This window comes from Dasypus novemcinctus, chromosome 11 (genome assembly GCF_030445035.2).
Source record: "Dasypus novemcinctus isolate mDasNov1 chromosome 11, mDasNov1.1.hap2, whole genome shotgun sequence".
NCBI classification, from domain to species: Eukaryota; Metazoa; Chordata; class Mammalia; order Cingulata; family Dasypodidae; genus Dasypus; species Dasypus novemcinctus.
In genome coordinates, this window is record NC_080683.1 from 30,177,341 (window position 1) to 30,199,529 (window position 22,189).

Consider the following 22,189-nt stretch of genomic DNA (forward strand, 5'->3'; position numbering starts at 1 on the left):
TCCCAATTTTCACAAGAGTTCTCTTTTCGCTTTGTGCGTTCACATCCAAATAAGGCCTACACATAACATTTGGTTGATGGGTCTCTTAAGTCTTGCTTAATCTATAATTACCTCTCTGCTTTTTGTTTCCTTACAATTCATTTGCTGAAAAAACTGGGATGTTTGTCCTAGAGTTTCCCCCAGTCTGGGTTTTGCTAATTTGCTGAAAAAACTGGGATGTTTGTCCTAGAGTTTCCCCCAGTCTGGGTTTTGCTAACTGCATCTTCACTATATTGTTAAACATATTCATCTGTCCCCTGCACTTTGCTTAAATCTGTAATTAGAACTAGTGGTTTGATCTGATTTAGGTTTGATTTTGGGGGCAAGAATACTTTCATCAGGAGGCATATAATGCCTCTCTTTTGGTTTGTCAGAAGACACTGATGATCATTGTTAAGGTTCATTATTTCATTCGGGTTTGCAAAATGATGACATTCTAATTTCATCATTCCTTCTTTCCTCACCAATTATTTGATTACTCTGTGGGATAATTCTTACAGCAAAGTCAGGATGATGTCTGATTGTTTCCCTTTACCACTTTGCTGAAAAGTGAGCTGGTTCCCTAACATTCTCCAAAGGTCACCAATGAGGTGTTTAAAAATATCTAATATAAACTCAAGGATTTTAATCATTTGCTGTGCTTCAATTCACTATGGTCATTATGCTTACTGACTGGGTAGCAGGAGCCTCTTCAGGTTTGCCTCTGGTGCTTTTGGCAAGACCCCAGGAGATGCTGATACTACTTTGCTGTCTGATTTGACAAAATGTACTGGGTTCATTCTACATTTCCTGTCCCAGACCTTGAAGCAGCCATTTCTCCAAGGAGTCTGTGATGGCTGCTTGAGGGAACCCCACCTGATGTCCTTCTCCGGACCAATGCGTCCACCTCCCAGCTGCTAAAAGTGTTGCCTGCTAATGGCACACAGCTGCCCCCTCCTTCAGAGAACTCACATGGGCTAAACAGGGCTTCCTCACACTCCACCCCCAGCAGCCAACAGCCAATGACTGACAGACTGACATAGGGGACAAAAGGCTTGTTTCAAGGTGGGATCAATTCGGTGGTACATGTTCAAGAGTTCAACACAGGACCAAGTTGACACTAGACTCCAGCCAAGCTCAAATTCTTGCTCATTAGGTTTTTGTGTTTTTTTTGTCTTTATTTTTTTTTAATATTACATTCAAAAAATATGAAGTTCCGATATATCCCCCACCCCCCTCACCCTACTCTTCCCCCCATAACAACAATCTCCTCCATCATCATGAGACATTCATTGCATTTGATGAATACATCTCTGAGCACTGCTGCACCTCTGCCAAATCCTGCTCACTCTCCTCCTCAGAGCCCTCCCTCAATAAATGGCTTTCACAAGACTCCCGGTCTCAGTCTGTGCTTAAGGAACCCAACCAAAGACCCAGCCTTAGTTTGTTCCAGTAAGAAATGACATTAGGATATAACGATCTGAGCACCAAAGGTATTCACTGCTACTGGTCATTGTTTCTAGATCTTTTCAGTGTATAGAACTAGGAAATAATTTTTTAAATGGGAAAATTCATTATTTCCCATTTAAATTTAGGGTAACAAGGATTTACTTCCCTGAATGTATATCTGCCACTCTTCTCTCTCCCACTGAAAATTCTGATTCCTAACATCAACGTATCTATTTGTTTGCTAAAATAGTTTCTGAACAGTTTTTCTGACAAAACACAAACTGACTATAAAATAATATATTCGAGTTTATATTGTTTTAGATCAATATTGTTTATTCCAGAGTATGTTTTAACTCATATGCAAATGCACAATTTCCCTTAAAAACCTCAACTAAAAGTTTATATTCCAAGTAAGTTTCCCTTTTTTAAGAGTAATGTTACCAACTGTCATTTCATTCATATGAAACAAAATTGTGTTTTGCCATCTGATGCTCAATCCACGGTCATGCCTATACTGAGTATACAAAGGACATGTCCTTCAGTTAGTAACTAAAACCTTTCTTAGCATTTGCTACTTGTAATCACCTCATATTTTATGTAATTTTATTTAAAATAAGGCTTTATTTTCTAATGTTTCTTACCACCTGGGCCTCTTATTCTATAAACCTTGATTTTTATTTTTCTGCCTCCTTGCCTGCAATACTCTGTTTTAGCTTAATTTTTTTTAGGAGGTACAGAAGATTGAACCCAAGACTTTGTACATGGAAAGCAGGCACCCAGTCACTTGAGCTACATCTGTTCCTTTTACTTCATTTTAACATTAGATTGTATGGTGTGAGACTAAAACTGCTTTAAAAAAAATACAGTTAACTTTCTACTAACTAGAGCTATCTAACAATGGGATATGTTATAGCTAAAAGTAATGGAGCAGAGGGGAATCAGAAGGAAAATTGAATCATATAAGCTTTCAGAACCCCTCAAACTTTAATATTCCTTGATTCTATAAGGATTGAGGGCACTACAATAACTGGAGAGCTATAAAGCATATGTCACCTTCTTTACATATAGGAAATGGTCTCAGGCAAAGATGGCTGCCAAATGCCAAACAGAAACCAGCAGTGTATTCTTTCAAATAAAGGAATTTAGACTCATCTCCCCTGAGCAATTTAAGAATTGTTCCAGTAAGAGGTAAAGTAATAAATTTTAAAGGGACTTTCTGCCAGGCCTGTGATTCACCATTGTCCATGAAAACGCTGTAGCATAAAGTAGCTATCTAAACATTTTCTTCAAGTTTCCTTTGCTTAGAGTTTAAAAATTTAAGGTTTTAAAGACAACAGATGACCTTGAGTACAAGAAACATAGAACAGCAACAGGCCTTGTTTCGGTCAAAATGCTGACCTTGAAGAGAATCAAGAGTTAGAAAGACCTGCTTATTTTTCTCCTTGTGAGCACATGAATCATTTAACAAGTTAATGGTTTCATGCACTGTTTAAGATAGTAAACCCTATCAGTATAGCCCATCTACCTTACAGGCTCCTGTGCACCAAATGCTCTTGTATGCTCCTAAAAGCAAATTTATAATAAATGAGCTCTTTTGTAGGATATATTCATTAAGAAACTAAAAAGGGATATATAGAAAAGCAAAGAGTCAGCATACTGAGTAGGCATAATTCAATATAATCCTTTTGAGGAAGTTACCAAAAGAAATTCGACTTTATTATTTCAATTCATGCTCTAAAATTCCAAAAAGGAAAGGGAAACAAACATTTTCTTTAAGAGCTTTTTATTTTGCAAATTAATTAAGCCAAAATAAGGTATGAGCCATATAGCCAAGCCTCCCACAGAAGGGGAAGTGTCCTGAGGTTATGCAAATAAAGCTGCCTGGTCCTACATATTTGAAAAGGAAAGGGAAAAGGAAGACCATTTAATACTCAAAGCAGGAAAGGAACAGAGCAACACCCTGCTGTATTTTCAACTAGATCAAGGATGTGTTTGTGCGCTTAGGCTTTCCTACCCTCCAGGAAGCTCCCAACTACAAAGATAAACTGTTAATATATTAATTTAAAAAATTAAAACTAAGCCAAGTTCCAAAATATCCTGCAACCCAAATTAACCTAAGATACAATCTAAAAAGCAGAAAATTTGCCCAACATTCAAAAACAGAAACCAACAGAAGCTGAAAGGGTGAGGTCAAGGAAGTGGTTTAGGAGAGGAAAGGGCAGAGAAAGAAAGGAATCATGAGAAAGCCTGGGAAATCCTTTTCTGCTACTTTCTCTAATTTCTACCTGTGTGACCTTTCTTCTGACTTGAAGTTAAGAGCCCCAGAACCCCTCTCTGCCTAAGGCACCTATATTTCTGAGGGAAGAGTTGGAGGTTATAAGGCAACCTCAGTCCTCTTCCCAGTCTCATTTCAATGCTGCAGAAACTTAAGGCTCAGTCTGAAGCTCTGTATCGATATTCAAGCCTGGGGTCATCTATCCGGACCCACAGATACAATGACATCTATGTGCTAATGACTTTCAAAGCCAGACTCCTATCTTCCATGAAATCCAGATACTAGAATATCTAAGAGGTATTTCAAAATTTATATACCTAAATTGGAAGTTTTGATTTCTAACCCCCATTTCAGAAAACAGGCCCACAAATCATCTGTGCTCAGCCTCTCTGTCCTCTGGAATGAGTTCAAGCACAAAAATCCAGTAAATTGTAGGGGCAGCCCAAGAGTGAGACAACAGAAGTTCACCAGCCAAGATTTTGCCAGAAGCGGGTATAGCCGCAGCCTGGGAGTGGTAGCCATTTTTAATCAGGTACTCTTTCACATCGGTAAGAAAGTCTCAGAAAGTCTGAGTCACAGGAAATGTAGGCAATGCCGATGCGGAATTCAAAAACGAAAATCAATTAAATGTAACAGGAATACAGTCACTGTGCCTGATAATTTGTAAGTACTCCAAAATTTTGTTTCCCTCTACGCCACTCCCACCTGTAAACACGTGATAGTTCTTGGGCCTGGGAGCTGATATCATTCACAGGTTCACAGCAGTGGGCAGAAAGCCTCCTGCTACTTCCTAGGCACTCTGCTACACAAAGGGTCAAAGAAAAGCATGGCAAAAATGAGGTTTAGGGTTTATCTACCATTTTCAAAAATGTCACTGAAAGTAGCTTTTAACTGATGTAATAGTTAAAAAAAAAAAACAAAGATCTCATCTACAGCTCTTATCAATGCAGACAGGAAAACTGAAACTTAAAGTGATTAAAACTTTAGGAGTTGATGAGAATAAAAGCCTAGCACTAGAAATGTAATCATTTGGAATCCTCTGTTCTCTACTCAGACTGCTTTCAGATCAGATTAAATCTTAGCTCCATACTAACCAGCTGTGTGGCCTGAACAAGGTTCCTCCTCTGGGAGTGAATATGTATCCCAGAGAATTACCAGGAAGATGAAATGAGAAAACATAGGAAACAGCACACAGAACAATGTCCAGAATGTAGTAAGCGTGTAATAAATGTGAGAACTCTAATGATGATGATGATGATGATGATGATGAAGGTTTTAAAAAACTCAAGGATTCAGACACACTCAAAAAATAATAATAATAACTTTGTAATATCAAAATACTGAAGAACAAATGAAGATCTGGATTTAATTATCTTTTCTGCTCCAATGTGGTAGAAAATTCCTAAGTGTTCCAGTTATACATCTAAATATATAGGATAAATCTATATAAAGTGAAGTATAAAGACATGCTTAGTGAGAGAAAGTCTAGATACATTTTTAGTTTACTTGCCCTCAGAAACATCTAGTTTTTCCAAAGGAGTGAAATAAAACATACACAAATATTAACTTTATATTCGTGATCCCCATTACAAATTCTTTCAGGTGCATTTGAGTATAAATTATGAATTCACAATGATAAATAAATAGGTCAGAGCAGTCAACGATGCTAAAGAATAATGCATTCTACGTGATAAGTGGCCCTCTTCATAGAGGATGGTCTGAATGACAGCTGACTGAAACTGTACTGTCACATTTTCTGATTCATCTCCCTTCACAACTACTCCTATTAAAGTCTTTCCCACTCATGGGCCTGTTTCTTTTTCAGATTGCCACTAGAAGTGCTGGAGTACTCCATGTAAAGTCATTCAGACAATCCTGAGTCACCATGACCACGCCACAATCAGAGCTGTTTTCAGAGCAACACGAGGTAACACTGATTTTCTCCCATTGTATACACTAGAAAAGGCACAAGCTTCAGGCATGTGTGGAATAGAGAGGCTCCAGCAGGCACATTGACTGCACCTACCCAAATCTAGATATGGTATAAAAGCAGAAATTGTCAGCAGGGGCCATATATTCCAGAAGGCTTGCAGGACTTTAATGTAAGACAAGAAACTAATTGCCTCCTTACTATCACATCTCTCAAACTCCAGGATCGAAAACAACTGTGATACAGTAAGATTGAGGCAGTGAGCTTTAGCTGCCCCCAAAAAAGGACACCCCAGAATACTTTCCCCCTACGCAACAGAGTAGCTTCCACTGCTTTTCCCTCCCTCTAATCTCTCTCCCTTTCAAGCCATCCCTCAGCAGCAGAGAGGGTAAAAGCCATCCTCAGAGAGTGATCTGATAATCAGCAGTGATCATCAGATGCCAGCAAAGAAAGCCACAGGTTCAGTCCAAATTCAGTGCCTAATCACCACACACTCAGAATACTGCAGTAGCTGCATAACTGGCCCCTGTCCTGCTCCCCTCCGATTCAGCCTGCACAGGGCTGCCAGTTTAATCTTTCTAAAATTGAGCTTTGATCCTGCTATTCACCTGTTCCAGTGTCTCCAAGAAGAATATAAAATAAAATTTAAACCCAGTGGTCATATGGAATTTATTAAAGCCCCAGTTTCTTTTTCCAACTTTATCTTTCACTCCTCCCACCTAAATTCCCACATCCCACCAAAAAGTTCTTAGTAATTCCCAGATCTAGCATCTGATGTCTATCCAATTATTACCCATACTTTCCAGCCCAACTTTCAATTCCATCTTGTCCATGAGGTAGTTTTCCCCTGACCACCCTATCTGGGGCTGGGGGAGGAACCTCTTCATCCTCTGAATTCCTATAGTGCTTACTAATTACACCACTTATTATATAAGCTATATTGCATGTCTAAATGTCCTTCATTCATTCATCATTCATTCTTTAAAATGCATTCAGTGGCTTGATGCCAAGAGAGATTCTAGACCAGATAAGATGGCCCTCAATGGGCTCGCAGTCTAGGGGGGTCAAGGCAAGGAAGGAACTACTCTTTGTAACTACTGTATACAGGTCACTGCACCATCTCTTTCCATATGTCATCTCAATTCATCCTCACAACTCTATGAATGACAGTTGTTATTATCACTTTACAATAAGGACACTGAGTCTCAGAGACTTGAAACAACTTGGCAAAGGATACCAGGTATGTTTTTTATTTTCTACTGTCCGTGGCCCCCTCTCAGCTTTTCTCCCCTTCTTCTTTATAAAAAGATATTCTTTAAATATCTTACTTATAAATGTCTTGCTCTGTGTCCTGGAGGCTAATCTCCATGATTCAAAGCACTCAAAGCTCCTTTGTCCTCTGGTTTCCAGTTAGTCTAGAAGAAGGGAAGCACCAGCAGGAGCTGAGTGGACAGTTTATTTTCTCCCTCCTACCCGCTCCCTGACCCCTGGGCTTCTGACTGTCACGGCCACAGCTCCTGGAGGGCTTCTCCTGCCATGGTTCCAGCTCTGTTACCAAGTTCCAGTAGCACCACTGCCTTCTCTTGTCCTCCAGGCCATGGGTGGTAAGCAGGTTCTGCTTATAGGATGATGAAGCAACCTTAATTCTATCCACATCTCCATAAAAAGTCCCTGTATTAAACACTCTTCAGTTAAACCCTCTGACTTTCCTACCAGAACCTGACTGAGCAGGATTTCAAGCCATGTCAGTTTTACTGCAGAGTCTGAATTTTTCACAGGGACAACTGCTATACTGCAGGTCTGTACAAAGAGTTGAGGATCAAAATGAAGGCACCTGACTACCAGCAGAGATCAGAAAAGACTCCCCTGACCATGCCCCTTAAACAAGAATAAGGAGGCTTAAAAGGTGAATTGGAATTCACCAGACAAACAAAGGGTAAGATAGGTATTCAAGGACAAAGTGGTCAGAGGTTCAAAGTCAAAGAGACATGAGGAATATGCCTTATTAACCAAAGCAGTTAGGAAGAGTGTACATGGAGGATGATGGTGGTTGAAGTTTCTAAACTTTGATGATGATCACTTACTTCTCCATCCTGATTCATGACGGGAGTTTAGACAAAGCAAAGAATTAGTGAGATTCCGAGCAAGAGAACCAATTCACTTATTCCCTACCTTTAATGCATCCTCATCTCAGAAAATAAGTTCACCTCTTTAGCATAATATACAAGCCTTCAAGGATTTGTCCCCTACCTAGCCACCCAGCCTCATCTGACAATATCACTCAGGGTGTCGCCTGAGCACACCATCATACCCTTTCATGCCTCTGTGCTTTGACTGTGTTTTCCTCCTCAGAGCTACCTCCACTTTATCTTCAGGACTCATCTCAAAGGACTGCTTCTTTACAAATATCTCTGGCCCTCCAAGAAGCTCCCACAGTACTGTATGCAAAACTCCATGATAGTGTTCTCATTGCACAGAACATGCAACATAATATTTACTAGTTTGCATATCTGTCAGTTGACTCACCTGTGAGCTCCTCTAGAACAGGGAATATAGAAGACAAGCAAAGAGCTAAGTGCTTAATTCTCTAAGGGAAGGCTATCTGGATCCAAATCCTCGACTCTGCCCCAAACAATGAGGTAACGTTAGGGAAGTTATCTACCCTCTCTTGGCCTCCTCAGTTTCGTCAACCATAAAATAGGAATAACAACAGCAACATATACCTCATGGGGTTAAGTAAATCATGTAGAATAATCCCTGTATACACCAAGCCCTCAATAACCTTTTGTTATTAATATATCTGTGTATCCCTTATTGCCTGTACAGAAAAACAGCATTTATTCTGTTTGTTGAATGACTACATTTTCCTACTATTCCATACTGCTCTGCATAGACAATAAATTCTATTTAGAAAGCCCTCGTTTCATTAAATCATGAAAGGAATGCTCTCACCTCTGTGTGCTCATTTAGCAATTGGTTAAAGATAATAGAACCTTTTTGGTAAAGGGAATTTAGCTTCCTGCTCTTGCAACTGTCTGGCTCATTGGGTCAGACATCCTCCTGGCCTTCTCGCAATCTCCACATGTGCCTGCCACATAGTACCCCCGCAGAAGGGCAGTTTTGTATCAGTAATTTACAAAGACTTATTATCAAGTCAACTCTGGATGGCTCCGTTAGGGTGAGGAATGGCCACAGCAGGTTCCCCACAGCATAGGGATGAACCTTAAGGAAACTTTTTTTTAATGCTAAAGCAATGTAAAATAGCATTGTCATGAAATACTTAACAAAATTTTTAATTTGTGTTTTCTAAGCCCCAAGCCCAAATCACGGCAGTCACAGCCCTGGTGGAAAAAAAAACCATGCGTCAGAACCCAACCAAGAGAAAAATCAGAATATGTAGGACAATGTACTCAGGAGACAAAGACCAGCTCCCAGCTGATCCCTGGATTTCCCAGGAAAGGTAGCACTGAAGCCAAGAGAGACACAGGGCACTTGATCAGAAAAGGACACACTGCACCCTAAGGACAACATAAAGGCCCCACCTGAGAAGGCCAGGACCTTAAAGAGTCCACCTGGGCTGGCCGCAGGGAGGACCATGGCCTTAGGAGCTCAGGAGGCTCCTGGAGGGGCTCAGCTACCACCCTAGACTCCAGCCCCAGCTTTTTATTCCCTGGTTCTCCTGTCCTGACGTCGCCTTTGTTGCTGCCCCTCTTTACCAGCTCTGACTCTAGCTTTTCCGCACATCAGCTTACCTCATACTTGCCTCATGCTTGCCTCATGATGGCCCCTGTCCTCATGCAAGAACCTTGCTTGGAATTAAGGCTTGGAATTCACCAGATTCTCTATCGGTCTGCTTGACGGTAACTAACTCTGGCCTCCCTTAGCCAGAACCTGCCATAAAACCATTTTCCTTACCACTTGTTAGGGATAACAATGGAAAAAAAAGAACAACTTAATTATTTAATGTTAACGTGACAATTTTTTAGCGCTAACTAAACAGCCACATAACCACACAATTTGACAGCGTATTTAATATTCTGGTAGAAGATGATTCTCTACTTACAGGTCTTCTGGTCAAAGCCCCTTGAACAGATTGATAAAATTCTGCCTGGACTCGGCTGTTTTTCTTGATTCTTCGTTTCCTCACTGAAGTTTCTTGCTCACTCTGGTGGTGAACTTCCACCACAGGTTTTGCTTCTTCTAGACGGGCAGCTGCAGCCGCAGCAGCGCGTCTTCTTATATGCCGAGGGCTTGCTCGGAATCCCTATGGCAGAAAACACAAATAACAAATCCACATTTGAATTTAGTTAGTCTGGAAATTCTTGGGGACTAGTTATACAAAGAGCTCCAAAAGTCAACATGCTCAATGTGATCACGTACATTTCTCAAAGTGAGCATGTAGACCAAGATGCACCATGCAACCAAGCCCTGTACGCAAGTGTTTTGTAAAGCACTTCCGTGTTTCAGGGCCCAGAGTTAGTCTACATTAATAAGTGTTTTTAATTCAGTAAAGTCAGGCCTGAAAAAAAGGCTGGTGGGCCTATTGCTTTGGTTATGTATAAAGCAGACTACGTGTGAGGAAGGGTATTTCCACTTAGAGGTGGAGCGAGCAGAGTTCATTCCAGGGTAAAGTACCACTCTACCTTCCTGAGAGCAGACTCTTCAGGAAGGACAGAAAGCAGGAATGCAAAGCATTATTATAAAGCACTATAAAGTGAAGATCCAAAACTGAAATGGACGCAGTGTGGTGAGTGAAGTGTACGGGCTTAGGAATCAGATGATGGGTCTGAGTCCAAATTCTGACCCATTCACTGTAGCTGCACAATGTATCAAATATTTCCAAGTCCAACTATTCTAATCCGCAAAATATGTAACACCCTACTCACATGGCTTTTAAGCTTTAAACAAGGTAATATAACTAAATTTCCAAATACAGTATTTGGCTCAGTAAAATGTCAATTTTCCTTCTCAGAATAAGGTTTTAAATTGGTGTTTTCTAGGCCCCAAACCCAAATCACACCCATTAAACAACAAAAGCAAGTTCAGCTAAGCCATATTATGTAATTGATACGTGCAAAAGATTTTGGAAAGAATTGTATACAAAATCTCTGTCCTCACGTAGCTTATAGTTTACTAGAGAGCAAAAAGAAGTCAAATACAGAGTTCATGAACACACAGGAAAGTGCAGTTAAAGAGCTAAAGTCAAGACTATCAGTGCTAGCAGATCTCAGAGAAGGAATCAATGAATGAAGCTTAGAATAGTCTCTACTCGGCTTAGTTGAGTGGGTGGCAGTTGAAGAATGAGTAGAATTTGTTTTGCAGGCAAGGGAAACAACATAAGGAGTGAATGAGTAAGTAAAATGATGGTGGAAAGAAAACTGATATAGCAAAGAGAAACATTATTTGACAATATGCCAGAATGAGGGTACAAACTAAATGGAAAGTGTGGTGGAAAATTAGGGGGGTGGAAGGTTATTAAATACTCCAAGGAGGGCATCTTTGAGACTGTGTCTTCTGAATCTTAAAATATACATAAAAGGCATAAAGATTGCAGGAAAGGCAAAAAGAATGGGCAGGAAGAATTTGAGGAGGAGATACTGTTTGAGGAAAGGGCTGAGTATGATTCTGTGGGATGCTGAAAGATTAACATGTGCAGGGGATGGGGCCTGGGAGATGTAGCTGGAGCCTGATTAGAGACCCTGCACACTAGGCTGAAGAATATGAAGGAGAAAAAAGAAATATAGCTTTTGCTCTGTAGTGACCTACAGAATCAAAAGTAATACTGAGTATGCTTGGAAGGGGTTGGGATAGGAAGATTCATGTTGTACATGTTTCCACAATTAAATTTTTATAAAAGAAAGAGAAACTAGAGAGATGATGACAATTCAGTGCAATGCATGACACTGGATAGGATCGAAGAATGGAGGAGAAAAGGCTCAAAAGGACATTGGGACATAAGAAAAATTGGAATATAGAACATAAGTCTTAGATCAACATTAAATTTCTTGAACTTGATAACTGAACTTAAGGTGATTACATAAGTGAATATTTTTGGTAGGAAATGTACGTGGAAGTATGTGTTCAAAGAATATGATGTGTGCAGTCTGCTCTCAAATGTTCAGAAAATCAATAGCTAGATAGATGACAGAAAGAATGATATGGCAAAGGTGGCAAATTGTTAAAACTGGTGGACCTAAGTATCTGGGGGTAGTTGGAGTTCTCTATATGGCATCTATATTGTTTTTGCAACTGTCCTCTAGGTTTGAAACATTTCTAAATATTTTTTTAAGTAACACCGAGGTCAAGAAGAAATCAATAAGGAAACACAAATGTATTTGGCAAAAGTGAGGTCATGGCCTCTTTCTTCTCATATCCAAACACATTAACCTGTTTCCATCCTTCCTCTATGTGCAAGTTCAGCCAGATCCTACTCAACCAAAAATAGTCCCAGAAGATCCCCACAGCTCCACATAATCCAGAAGGATACAGAGAAGAGGAACTTAAGGCCAATTGCTAAGTTGCATTCTAGATGCAAAATTTGGACCAAACACATCAGAACTAATAGTCACTTGGGGTGCTTTTTAAATATGCAGGCTCCTGGACACCCCACAGACCCTCTGTCCTTCCTTCTGAGTTAGACTCTGCTGATGATGAGGCAAAGAATCTTCTTTTTATCAAACTTCTCTGGTAAATTTTCTCCATTTTAAAGACTGTGAACCTCTAGGAGTTATAGTTTAATCTAACCACTAGGTGGCATTAAACTTCACAGTCCTCACATTTTTTCTAGTTCAGATAGGCGTGTACCAGTCAAATTTTGTATCACTACAGTCTTCACCGGCCTACAAATCTAGAAACAATGAAGGAAAAAAAAAAACTGCATAAAACTCCCTTGAAGTGACAAAATAAATAAATAAATAAAACATGCTAGTCAGTCATTTATGAGCAATAACCCAGTAATTCCACATCCCTGTATCTTCTTTAGAGAAATTTTACCATGTGTGCCAGAGGCATGGAAGAAGACATTTAATACAGCACTATTCATGATGGGAAACATTTCAAACAACTTAAAACAGTCTTCCCAAACTACAACCATTTCATTCCACCTTCACTTTTTTTTTTTTTTTACCAGCTGAGTACCACCGCGTATGCCTCTTTGATTCGTTATATTGAAACCTCACTTGTATTATTTTTAAGTAACTTTTTATAAGCGCCATGGTACAATGGTTAAGAACATGGACTCTGCAAGCAGACTATCCAGGTTGAAATCTACCTCTCTTGCTCCCAGTGCTGTGATCCTGGATAGTTCATTAGCCATTTCCTCATCTGTAAAATGGGGACTGAAAATAGTATCTGGTTCATAGGCTTGTTGAGAAGAGTCAATGAATTAATGTATGTAAAGGACTTAGAAGACTGCCTGGCATGTAATGGTATATAAGTGTTGGCTATGATTATAATGTACATTACTTACATGAATAAAAGACATACTAAAGACATAATGTATAATCAGTCATAAAAAGGACAGAGATTCACTCTGTAGGTGCCCCACTTACAAGACACTGTGCTGCAGCACTTCTGACAACCCCACCACCCGTGACCATTATGGCAGAGACCCTTGTTCAGAGGCAAGCCAGGTATTCACCCTCCCCAGTGAGTCAGAGTATCTGGGTTCAAATACCAGCTCTGTCATTTACTAGACATGTGATATTGGCCAAGTTATTTCTCTGTACCTCAGTTCCTTTGTCTGTCAAATGCATATATTAATACTTTCCTCATAGAGATCTAGAGATATTTAAATGAGATAATATGCCTGGGAAGCAGATTTGGCTCAACTGATAGAGCACCCACTTACCATTCGGGAGGTCCATGGTTCAAATCCAGGGCCTCCTGACCCGTGTGGTGAGCTGGCCCACATGCAGTGCTGATGCATGCAAGGAGTCCCCTGCCATGCAGGAGTATCCCCAGCATAGGGAAGCCCCCACACAAGGGTGCGCCCTGCAAGGAGAGCCGCTTCACGTGATAAAAGCACAGGCTGCCCAGGAGTGGCACCACACACGTGGAGAGCTGACGCAGCAAGAGATGCAACAAAAAGAGACACAGATTCCCGGTGCTGCTGACAAGAATGCAAGTGGACATAAAAGAACACAAAGCGAATGGACACAGAGAGCAGACAACTGGCAGGGGGGATGGGGAGAGAAATAAATAAAAAATAAAATAAAATAAAATAAAATAGATAATATACTTTAGATACTTAGAACAGTACACAGCATACAATAAGTAGTCAATAAATTATCGTTATTATTACAATTTCACTTGCGTTCTGGATGTTTCAGTAGCAATTCACATGTCAAAAGTTCAGAGCTATGATTACAGACCCTATAAATAACAGAGTAATCACTGGGCAGTCACCTTGTTTATTTTCCTAAATCACTGCATAGAATTATAGGTCCTTGGTTTGGTTTATCACACTTGCTTGTCCTACATGCTATAAAAAATAAGCCATGACTTTTAACAGAAGGAAATTTTATTTTAAAACAGTAGGTGGTACCATATGCACTTACAGGTGTTAAAAAGGATTTGATGCTATCCATATAAAGCTCATTTCTCTCTTATTCATTATCTTGCCTCGGATACCCTTTAACCACTAGGCAGCGAACACCTTAGAGTCTCTTGGTAGTGGATTTCTGTCATATTTAGGCTGCCCATCAATCTTTTTTTGGGTGGAGGGGGTAGGCAAGGCAGTGAAGAGTTTATTAAGAAACAAGAAACCTAGAAAGGTACAATCTGAGAAGTAGACCGTGGGCCTGCTGCAGGGTGAGTCACGGGTGGGGCCCTGGGCTAGGCCCCTTTAAAACCTTCACTCCTCCCCCTTCATGACGCTGGCGAGGGGCTATGCCCCCACCAGGAGGAAGCAGCTACAGAAGAATGGCCATCGCCCTTCAGCAGATCCTTAAGAATAAGGATGCAAACTCTCTGAGGGGGGAGTTGAGGCAGGTTAGTATAGGAAAGCAGGGAAGGCCGCTGGTCAGAACACAGCCCCAAGATGCCCGGAAAGCCCCCGAGAGGAGGCAGCTGTTGAGAACAAAGCTGTCACTGTCACAGCTGAAGAGCCCACCAGGGCCTGGTCACGAGGTCCCATTTGAAACTCCCAGGCTCAAAAGAAGTCCCAGAAAACTCCAAACAGAAAGGCCTCCTCATTGGTCCCCTGAAATCTGACAGGTGAAGGCAGAAAGGCACCAGTCAGGACAGCAGGTGGCTGAGATCCCGCCTTAATATGGGAGGAAAGGCCTTAAAGAGACCTACCCGGGCCCCGCCTGGCACGTCTCACCTTGTATGTAACATGCCCACACCCATGTCTCCAGTGTGTACTTTTCCTTTTTCTCATTTTTCAATAAACTCTTTTTCCTGGTTTCATTTAAAAAACTACCATATACAAATAAATAGAATCTCGATAAGGTGATTTTTATAAAACACATAAAACCCTGCTAAAAAAAAATCTATAATTCCCTTATCAGCCAGGTTAGAAGTCAAGTGTATACAGAAGTTCTTGGATCCATGGATAAAATTTGAGGTGGACAGGAGGGAAGTCAATGAAACTGAATAGGGAAAAATTCTCTCTTTATTTTCACTAACCTCTAATTGAAATTTAGCATTTCTATCAATTATGAATGCAGACTGAAAAACAGGTATAATTAACAGTACTGTGGCTTTTGCCACCAAAGGAAACCACAGATACTTTAATATTAAATATAGTGATTGCATATATCTTGAAATACCATTTATACTCATCATTACTTCAAAACTCAAAATAGTTAGATCTGTCACTAGATTTTGCTATTTGATGCATTAATAAAGTACATATTTTGCTCAGTTAAAAATACTTTTAATGGGAAGTGGACTTGGCACAATGGATAGGGCGTCCGCCTACCACATGGGAGGTCCGCGGTTCAAACCCTGAGCCTCCGTGACTGGTGTGGAGCTGGCCCAAGTGCAGTGCTAATGCACACAAGGAGTGCCGTGCCACGCATGGGTGTCCCCCAAGTAGGGGAGTCCCATGCGCAAGGAGAGACGCCCAGCGTGAAGGAAGGTTCAGCCTGCCCAGGAATGGCATCGCGCACACAGACAGCTGCCACAAGAAGATGATGCAACAAAAAGAAACACAGATTCCCGGTGCTGCTGATAAGGATAGAAGCGGTCACAGAAGAACACACAGTGAATGGACACAGAGAGCAGACAACTGGGGGGAGGGAAGAGAAATAAATAAAAAAATTAAAAATAAATAAAAAATTAAAAAAATACTTTTAAGTGGGTGATAGAGGCTGGGAGGGGCAGTAGAAACTGACTCTAAAGTGGCACAAGGGAACTTTGTGCGGTGATAGAAATATTCTGTAGATAATGACATAAGTGTATGTGTTTGTCAAAACTGTCCATTTAAAAAAGTGACTGTCACTATATATAAATCATATCTCAATAAACCTGATTTTTAAAAAATATATTTTTAATAATTTGTATTTCCATAAAATGGTTTTCTCTATAATTCTATAAGGCTATGTATTTTATTTTATGCATTTAAAAACATTCTGAGAAAGGATTTATGGGCTTCACCAACTGCCAAAGGGGTTTATGATGCAAAATAGGGATAAAAGAACCCCAGGTTTAGGATACAGAAAATCTCAGAAATTTCCAAAAGGGGTTTGTGGCAGAGACTGCTAGCTGCTCACCCAAATCCACCTTTGTCTTTTTTTCCTGGGCACAATCTAGCCTATATTTCTCTTGCCTTTCTTGCACTTTGGTAAAATGATGTAACTGAGTTCTAGCCAGGGGAATGTAGACATATGTGATATGAATCCTTTTTGGAACTATCCCATAAATACTTTACAGAACCACTTCTTGCTCTTTTCCCCTTTTCACTGGATAACCTCCAGAAAAACCTTGAGAGCCACATATTGAAGATGGCAGTTCCTCCCAAATGACTACAGGGAGGAGGCCTCTCAGCCAACCTGTTCACCCACCTCTACTTTTAAATGAGCTGGAACACATCCATTTCTATTTTGTTTCGGCCATTCATTCATTATACATTATACATTATACATCAATTATCCTAATTGAGTGGTTCTAAAACTTTAGGAGCACCAGAATCACAGGGAGGATTATTAAAATAGAGACTGCTGAGCCCTACCCTCTGAGTTTCTGATTCAGTAGACTTTAGTGTGGCCTGAGAATTTACATTTCTAACAAGTCCTCAGTTATGCTGGTGCTGCCATTGGTGCTGCCACTTTGAGAATCCCTGCTCTAAGGAATACCCGGTCCTGCCCCTTATTGTGTGGTTAGTAGCTCATAATAAGACTCCCTACTGAGCGGAGTACAGGAGATCCTCAGGATTAGAGCAAAGCTTTAATTTAGAGCAAGGCTGTAATATAATTTAGAGTTGCAGCTTTAACAATCCTATATTAAAAGCTGGCTGTGGAAGTCACTGTCAGCTGGATAAAGAAAATAATATATCTACAGCTACCTTTCTGTTTTCAGAGAGAATGCATAAGCTGCAAATAAGGGATACGGGGGCAAAATATTACACTTTTTTTTTAGGAGGTACCAAGGATTGAACCTTGAACCTCATACATGGGAAGCAGGCGCTCAACCACTTGAGCTATCCACTTCCCAATATTATACTTTAAAAGTCTTATTTTCTAATAATTAATCCTACTCTGGTACAGATCACTGGTTCCCAGAGATGTGATAACAACAAAACGTCTACTTTCAACCTTTGCAAAGTCTAAGAAATTGTACATTTATTTTAGACAAGTTTTCACGGGTTAGTAATATAGTGTTTCTTTTATATCGACTGATATAATTTCAACTAGTTATTAGTTCTTGCTGGTCAGAGCTCCGATTGCCAATTACAGAGCTTTGATTTTTTTCTCCATTTGGCAATGAATTACAACTTTAATGCAGTTTTGCAAATGGAAATCTTTTAAAAATGTATTAGCTATGTGAATCATTCCTTTCTTGGACATACTGTCCCACCCACGGTCCCTGCTGCATGAGAGAAGTGTTTTTTACCATGATGCCCTACCTCACCAGCCATGGTTACTGGCTTTAGACACTGGGTCTCTCAGATTCCCTCTCTTGAGGGCCACTTGGCATGGAACTTGAAACTAAAAAAAACCATTCTGTATACCACTGCTTCTCATAATTTAATAGTAGAGAATTTGTGGTGATGGAAAGTTCTGGTAATGGATAGTGGTGATAAAGCACAACATTGTGAATGTAATTAATACCACTGAATTATGAATCTGAATGTGGTTAAGAGGGGGAATTTTAGGTGATATATATATATAGTTAGAATAATAATGAAAAAAGAAAAACAACTTTAGGACTGTACAACACAAATAAATGACTATAACACTCCCATGGTAAGGAGTGGGAAAAAGAATAAAAGGAAACCTTGGGGTTGAAACTACTTGAGGTATAGCATCTTCTCCTTTCAGGAGATTAAAGTCCTTTTTAATTACGTGTTCAGTTGACCCAAGCAGGAATCACAGGGTATACTCAGAAAACAACTATATTCTTTCTCCCGACTGCCCTTCCAAGCCTACTATGACGGGCTGATTTTCTTCCAACACTGCATAAAATTCTGGGTAGCTCCTAAAATTTTCTGATGGAACTCAGATAATTAAAAAGTCCTCTAGCCACTAGCCACTTCTAGTCACAAAAACGGTGCCATTCCACAGAGGTCACATCACTTCTGATTTTCTCTTTGACAGGGTTTAAAGTAACTCTACGCTCTTTCTCCCCGAGATATCCATAAGAAATACTTGTGTATCCTTTGTCTCCAAGAAATGCTGGGAGTGCATGCCACCAGTGCTGCCACCTCTGCTTGCTCCATCAGCTGAGCACTCAGCCAGCCACAGCCTCTGGTCCTTTGGAATTGTCACACTTGAGTCTGGCATCAACCCTGGCACACACACTCTAAAGACACAAGTCAGTCTGTCCCAATGGTCTCTTAAAGTCGCTCTCACTAGGTGTCATACGTTAAATTATGTACCCCAACAAAGAACATATTCTTAACCCTCATTCCGGGGGATGTGAATGTATTTGTAAATAGAATTTTTGTAGATGTTATTATTAATTAAGGTCTGGTCAACTGAATCAAGGTGAGTCTTAATCCAAATTTCTGGAAGCATTTTAAAGAAAAGTCCACAGGAAGGAGCAAGGAGCCAAAAGTGGAAGACAGAAGAGCAGACACAGAAGGGACAGAGTACCACATGATAGGAATAAGAGATGCAAGCCAAGAACCCCAAGGATGACAGCAAGCTTGTGCCAGAATGCTACAGACTTCAGGGGGAATGGCCTTGATTTTGGACGTCTAGCGTATGAAACCATATGCCAATAAATTCTTGTTACTAAAGCCAACCCATTACATGATATTTGTCATAGCAATCTGGCAAACTAAGACACTAGGCTTAACAGAGTTTGAGTTAGGGCTCAGGGTACTGTTAGGAATTTTCCAGTCTCTAATCCCGAACTGTCCAACAGAGTAGATATTAGTCACTTGTGTCTAATTACATTTAAATTTTAGTTAAGTTTAAAATTAAATTAAAAATTCAATTTCTCAGATATACTAGCTACATTTCAAGTGTTCAATAGTCACTGTATTGGATGATGCAGATAAACCACTTCCATTATCATAGAGAGTTCTATTGCACAACACTGTACTTACCTCACATAGTGAATCCTTTGGATTTATCCATAAAGCCTAAAACTGGGGATGAGTAAATATGACTGTCAGTGTAAACTAATTGCTGTACCAAGTAATACCAAATTCCTAGTAGTTTAACACAATAAAAGTTTCTCAGTCATGAGATCCACATGTGGGTCAGCAAATGGGAGAGGTCTTCTGCTCCACACAGTCACTTAGAGCACCGGACACCTTTCATCTGTGCCATTTTAGGTCCCAAACATCCTCTCTACTCTGCTGATATGCAGAAAAAGAGCTCATCAGGATTGAGTGTGGACAGACACACAATCTGTGTATAAACCAACTGTGTGTGGACACAATGTTTAGGTCTGTAAATGACACACATCACTTCCCCTTACCTTTTATTAACTCAGTCACACGGCCATCACCTAATGGTAAGGGAAGCTAAAAAATGTTGGCAGCTGTATGCCCTGAAGAAGAGAACATATATATTGGTAAAAGCAGACTCAGCAGAACTGGTGACAAAACCAGTTTTATCTCTGCCTTCCTTGCAAGTCCTGCACAGAAGGGCTAGCACCTCAATCTGGAGATGTGACCCTTACTGCCGATATTTCTTGGGGGCTCACATAAAACTAAGACCAAAACAGTGGTTCCATTTATACATCTTATTACATAGTCCAACATAATTTGAGCCCCATTTAATACTTTTCATATACTGTTTACCTATTAACTCCTTCCAATTTTTTCTTGTCCTTTATAGTTCCATAAATAATAATTTCTATTTATTGAGCACTTCCTATGCACTAAACCCTGTGCATGAATTATGTCAGTTTATTTCATGTAATGTTCCTAGGAGTAAATACTCTATTAATACCCATTTTACAGAAAAGGAAACCAACACTTAGAAGTTTGCCTAAGAGATTTAGTAAGTATCTCCTGGGAGATTGGAACAAGGGCAAATATGACCTGTGCTCTCCCATCAAGGATCAGCAACCAATGGCCCTTGGGCCAAATATGACCCACTACCTGCTTTTGTAAAGTTTTATTGGAACACAACCACGCCCATTCATTTATATATCACCATGACTACTTTTGTGCCACAATAACAGAGTTAATATATTTACTACCTGGCCCTGTAAGTAAACATTGCCAACCCCTGCTCTACAGTACCCTGTACTGCCTTGAACATTAAATAGGTTTCTTTCAAGTAAAGAAAATTGGTCTTAGTGTTTTGGCCTGTGATTTTATACTCTCAGTCAACAAGTGGTTGTTGAAATATAAGGTCAGACTATTTTCCCTCTGGCAACCATGTCTACTCCATCTGTTTGTAGTTTCATAGGAAGATTAAACAACATCTGTTAGGCTGTTTCATCACACACATAGATGACTTGACCAAAGGATGCATTTGCATTATTTTTCTAAAAAAATTTTGCCTCTTCCCAATGATTTTTCTGTATTTGGACTGTAATGACTAAGAAAAGATTTGCACAAATTTATCACATCCACAGCTTTTGGTACAACAGGTTTCAACCCTTTATTCTTCATACTGTCTGCTTTAGTTTTGAGCAGCACAGCATGACAGTGAATTTCACAGGCAGTGGCTGTTCAGTAAGGCAGGGTTTATTTTGTTGAAACTGACCTCCACTCCATGTTTTCTTAGACTGAAACCATCAACTCCATGTTTTGTATCTAAATGAACTATAATGAGAAAATAAATAGGCCTGGATTTTAAGAGACTCTCAGAGTAGGGAACCCACACTACATTAGTATTAAAATCAGGTTAAAAATAGATACAAATTGCATACACTACATGCAAAACTATGACGACATTTCAGTGGATGCTGTGGGGCTCCATAACCCTTCCTGAGCCAGGTACTCATTCCCCCAGCTGCTGAGAGTGATGGCAGCAGATGGCTTTCAGTTGAATCCCACTCCAGCAATGGACTTCAACCTAAAGGCTAGCTTTCTGCTACAGGGTCACAGACCCACCCCTGTTGGTCAGTGGGGGAGAGGGTCATGGTTGTATCAGTTAGGGACAACTCTGAAGAGCCTTCCAACTCCAGAACCATTAGTAAGGTCAGTTGAGTCCTCTGTTGCAAATGCATCAAAATTCAACTTCTAGCTCCACTCAGTCCTGCTTCCCTCACTTCTTTACAGAAGTTTTTCCCAATATATCTCATATACACAATTTTCATCTCAAGGTCTATATCACTGGGAAGCTGACTTGCAGCAAACATGAAGTCTGGTTTCCTAAATAGTGCCATCAGCACCATTTATGAGCCATATTTAACACTGAAAAACAGGAAAGACTCAGCAATAAAGTGCTATAAAAAATAATAATAATAAAACAGAATACTGGGCAGTACATACATAGAAAACAGGCTGTAGCCCTGCCCCTAACAAGACGGCAGAGTAAGATACTTCAGAACTCTGTTACTTCATAGAAGCTTGGAATGATCAGAATGAACTGGCAGAAACATCTTTCTCAAAACTCCAGAAATCAGTTAAAAAAAAACTGCAGTAACAGAAGAAGTACCAAATCAAGAAAAAGGCTACATAAAAGCAGAAGGCTCTCATGTACCCTGGCTGTCCCCTTACCAGTTCAGTGCAGAGCCAGCCCATGCTCCCAGTATGGATCCTTGGTCCCAGTTCTGGAGGGAACAGAGTAACCCTTGTATACAAGCTGGGAATAAGTATACCTGGCCCAATCTTTCTGGTGATGGCCTGAGGACTCACTGTCCCAGAACCTGTTCTGCAAGTAGAAGGCAGTCTCCTACAGAATGCTGTGAGAGAGCAGTCATGTGGCTATCTGGAGCAAGGG

The 22,189-nt window shown here is 40.2% G+C and overlaps 1 protein-coding gene across 2 annotated transcripts in view; it reads right to left on the bottom strand.

The window, feature by feature from the left end:
- LOC101417339 (dystonin) overlaps window positions 1-22,189 on the bottom strand; it is a 486,360-nt gene that overhangs the window by 411,274 nt on the left and 52,897 nt on the right. For both annotated transcript variants that reach the window (XM_004465347.5, XM_071218526.1), the window contains exon 3: window positions 9,736-9,936. In XM_004465347.5, coding sequence (XP_004465404.1) covers window positions 9,736-9,936 — 201 coding nt within the window. The remainder of the gene's footprint in view (window positions 1-9,735; window positions 9,937-22,189) is intronic.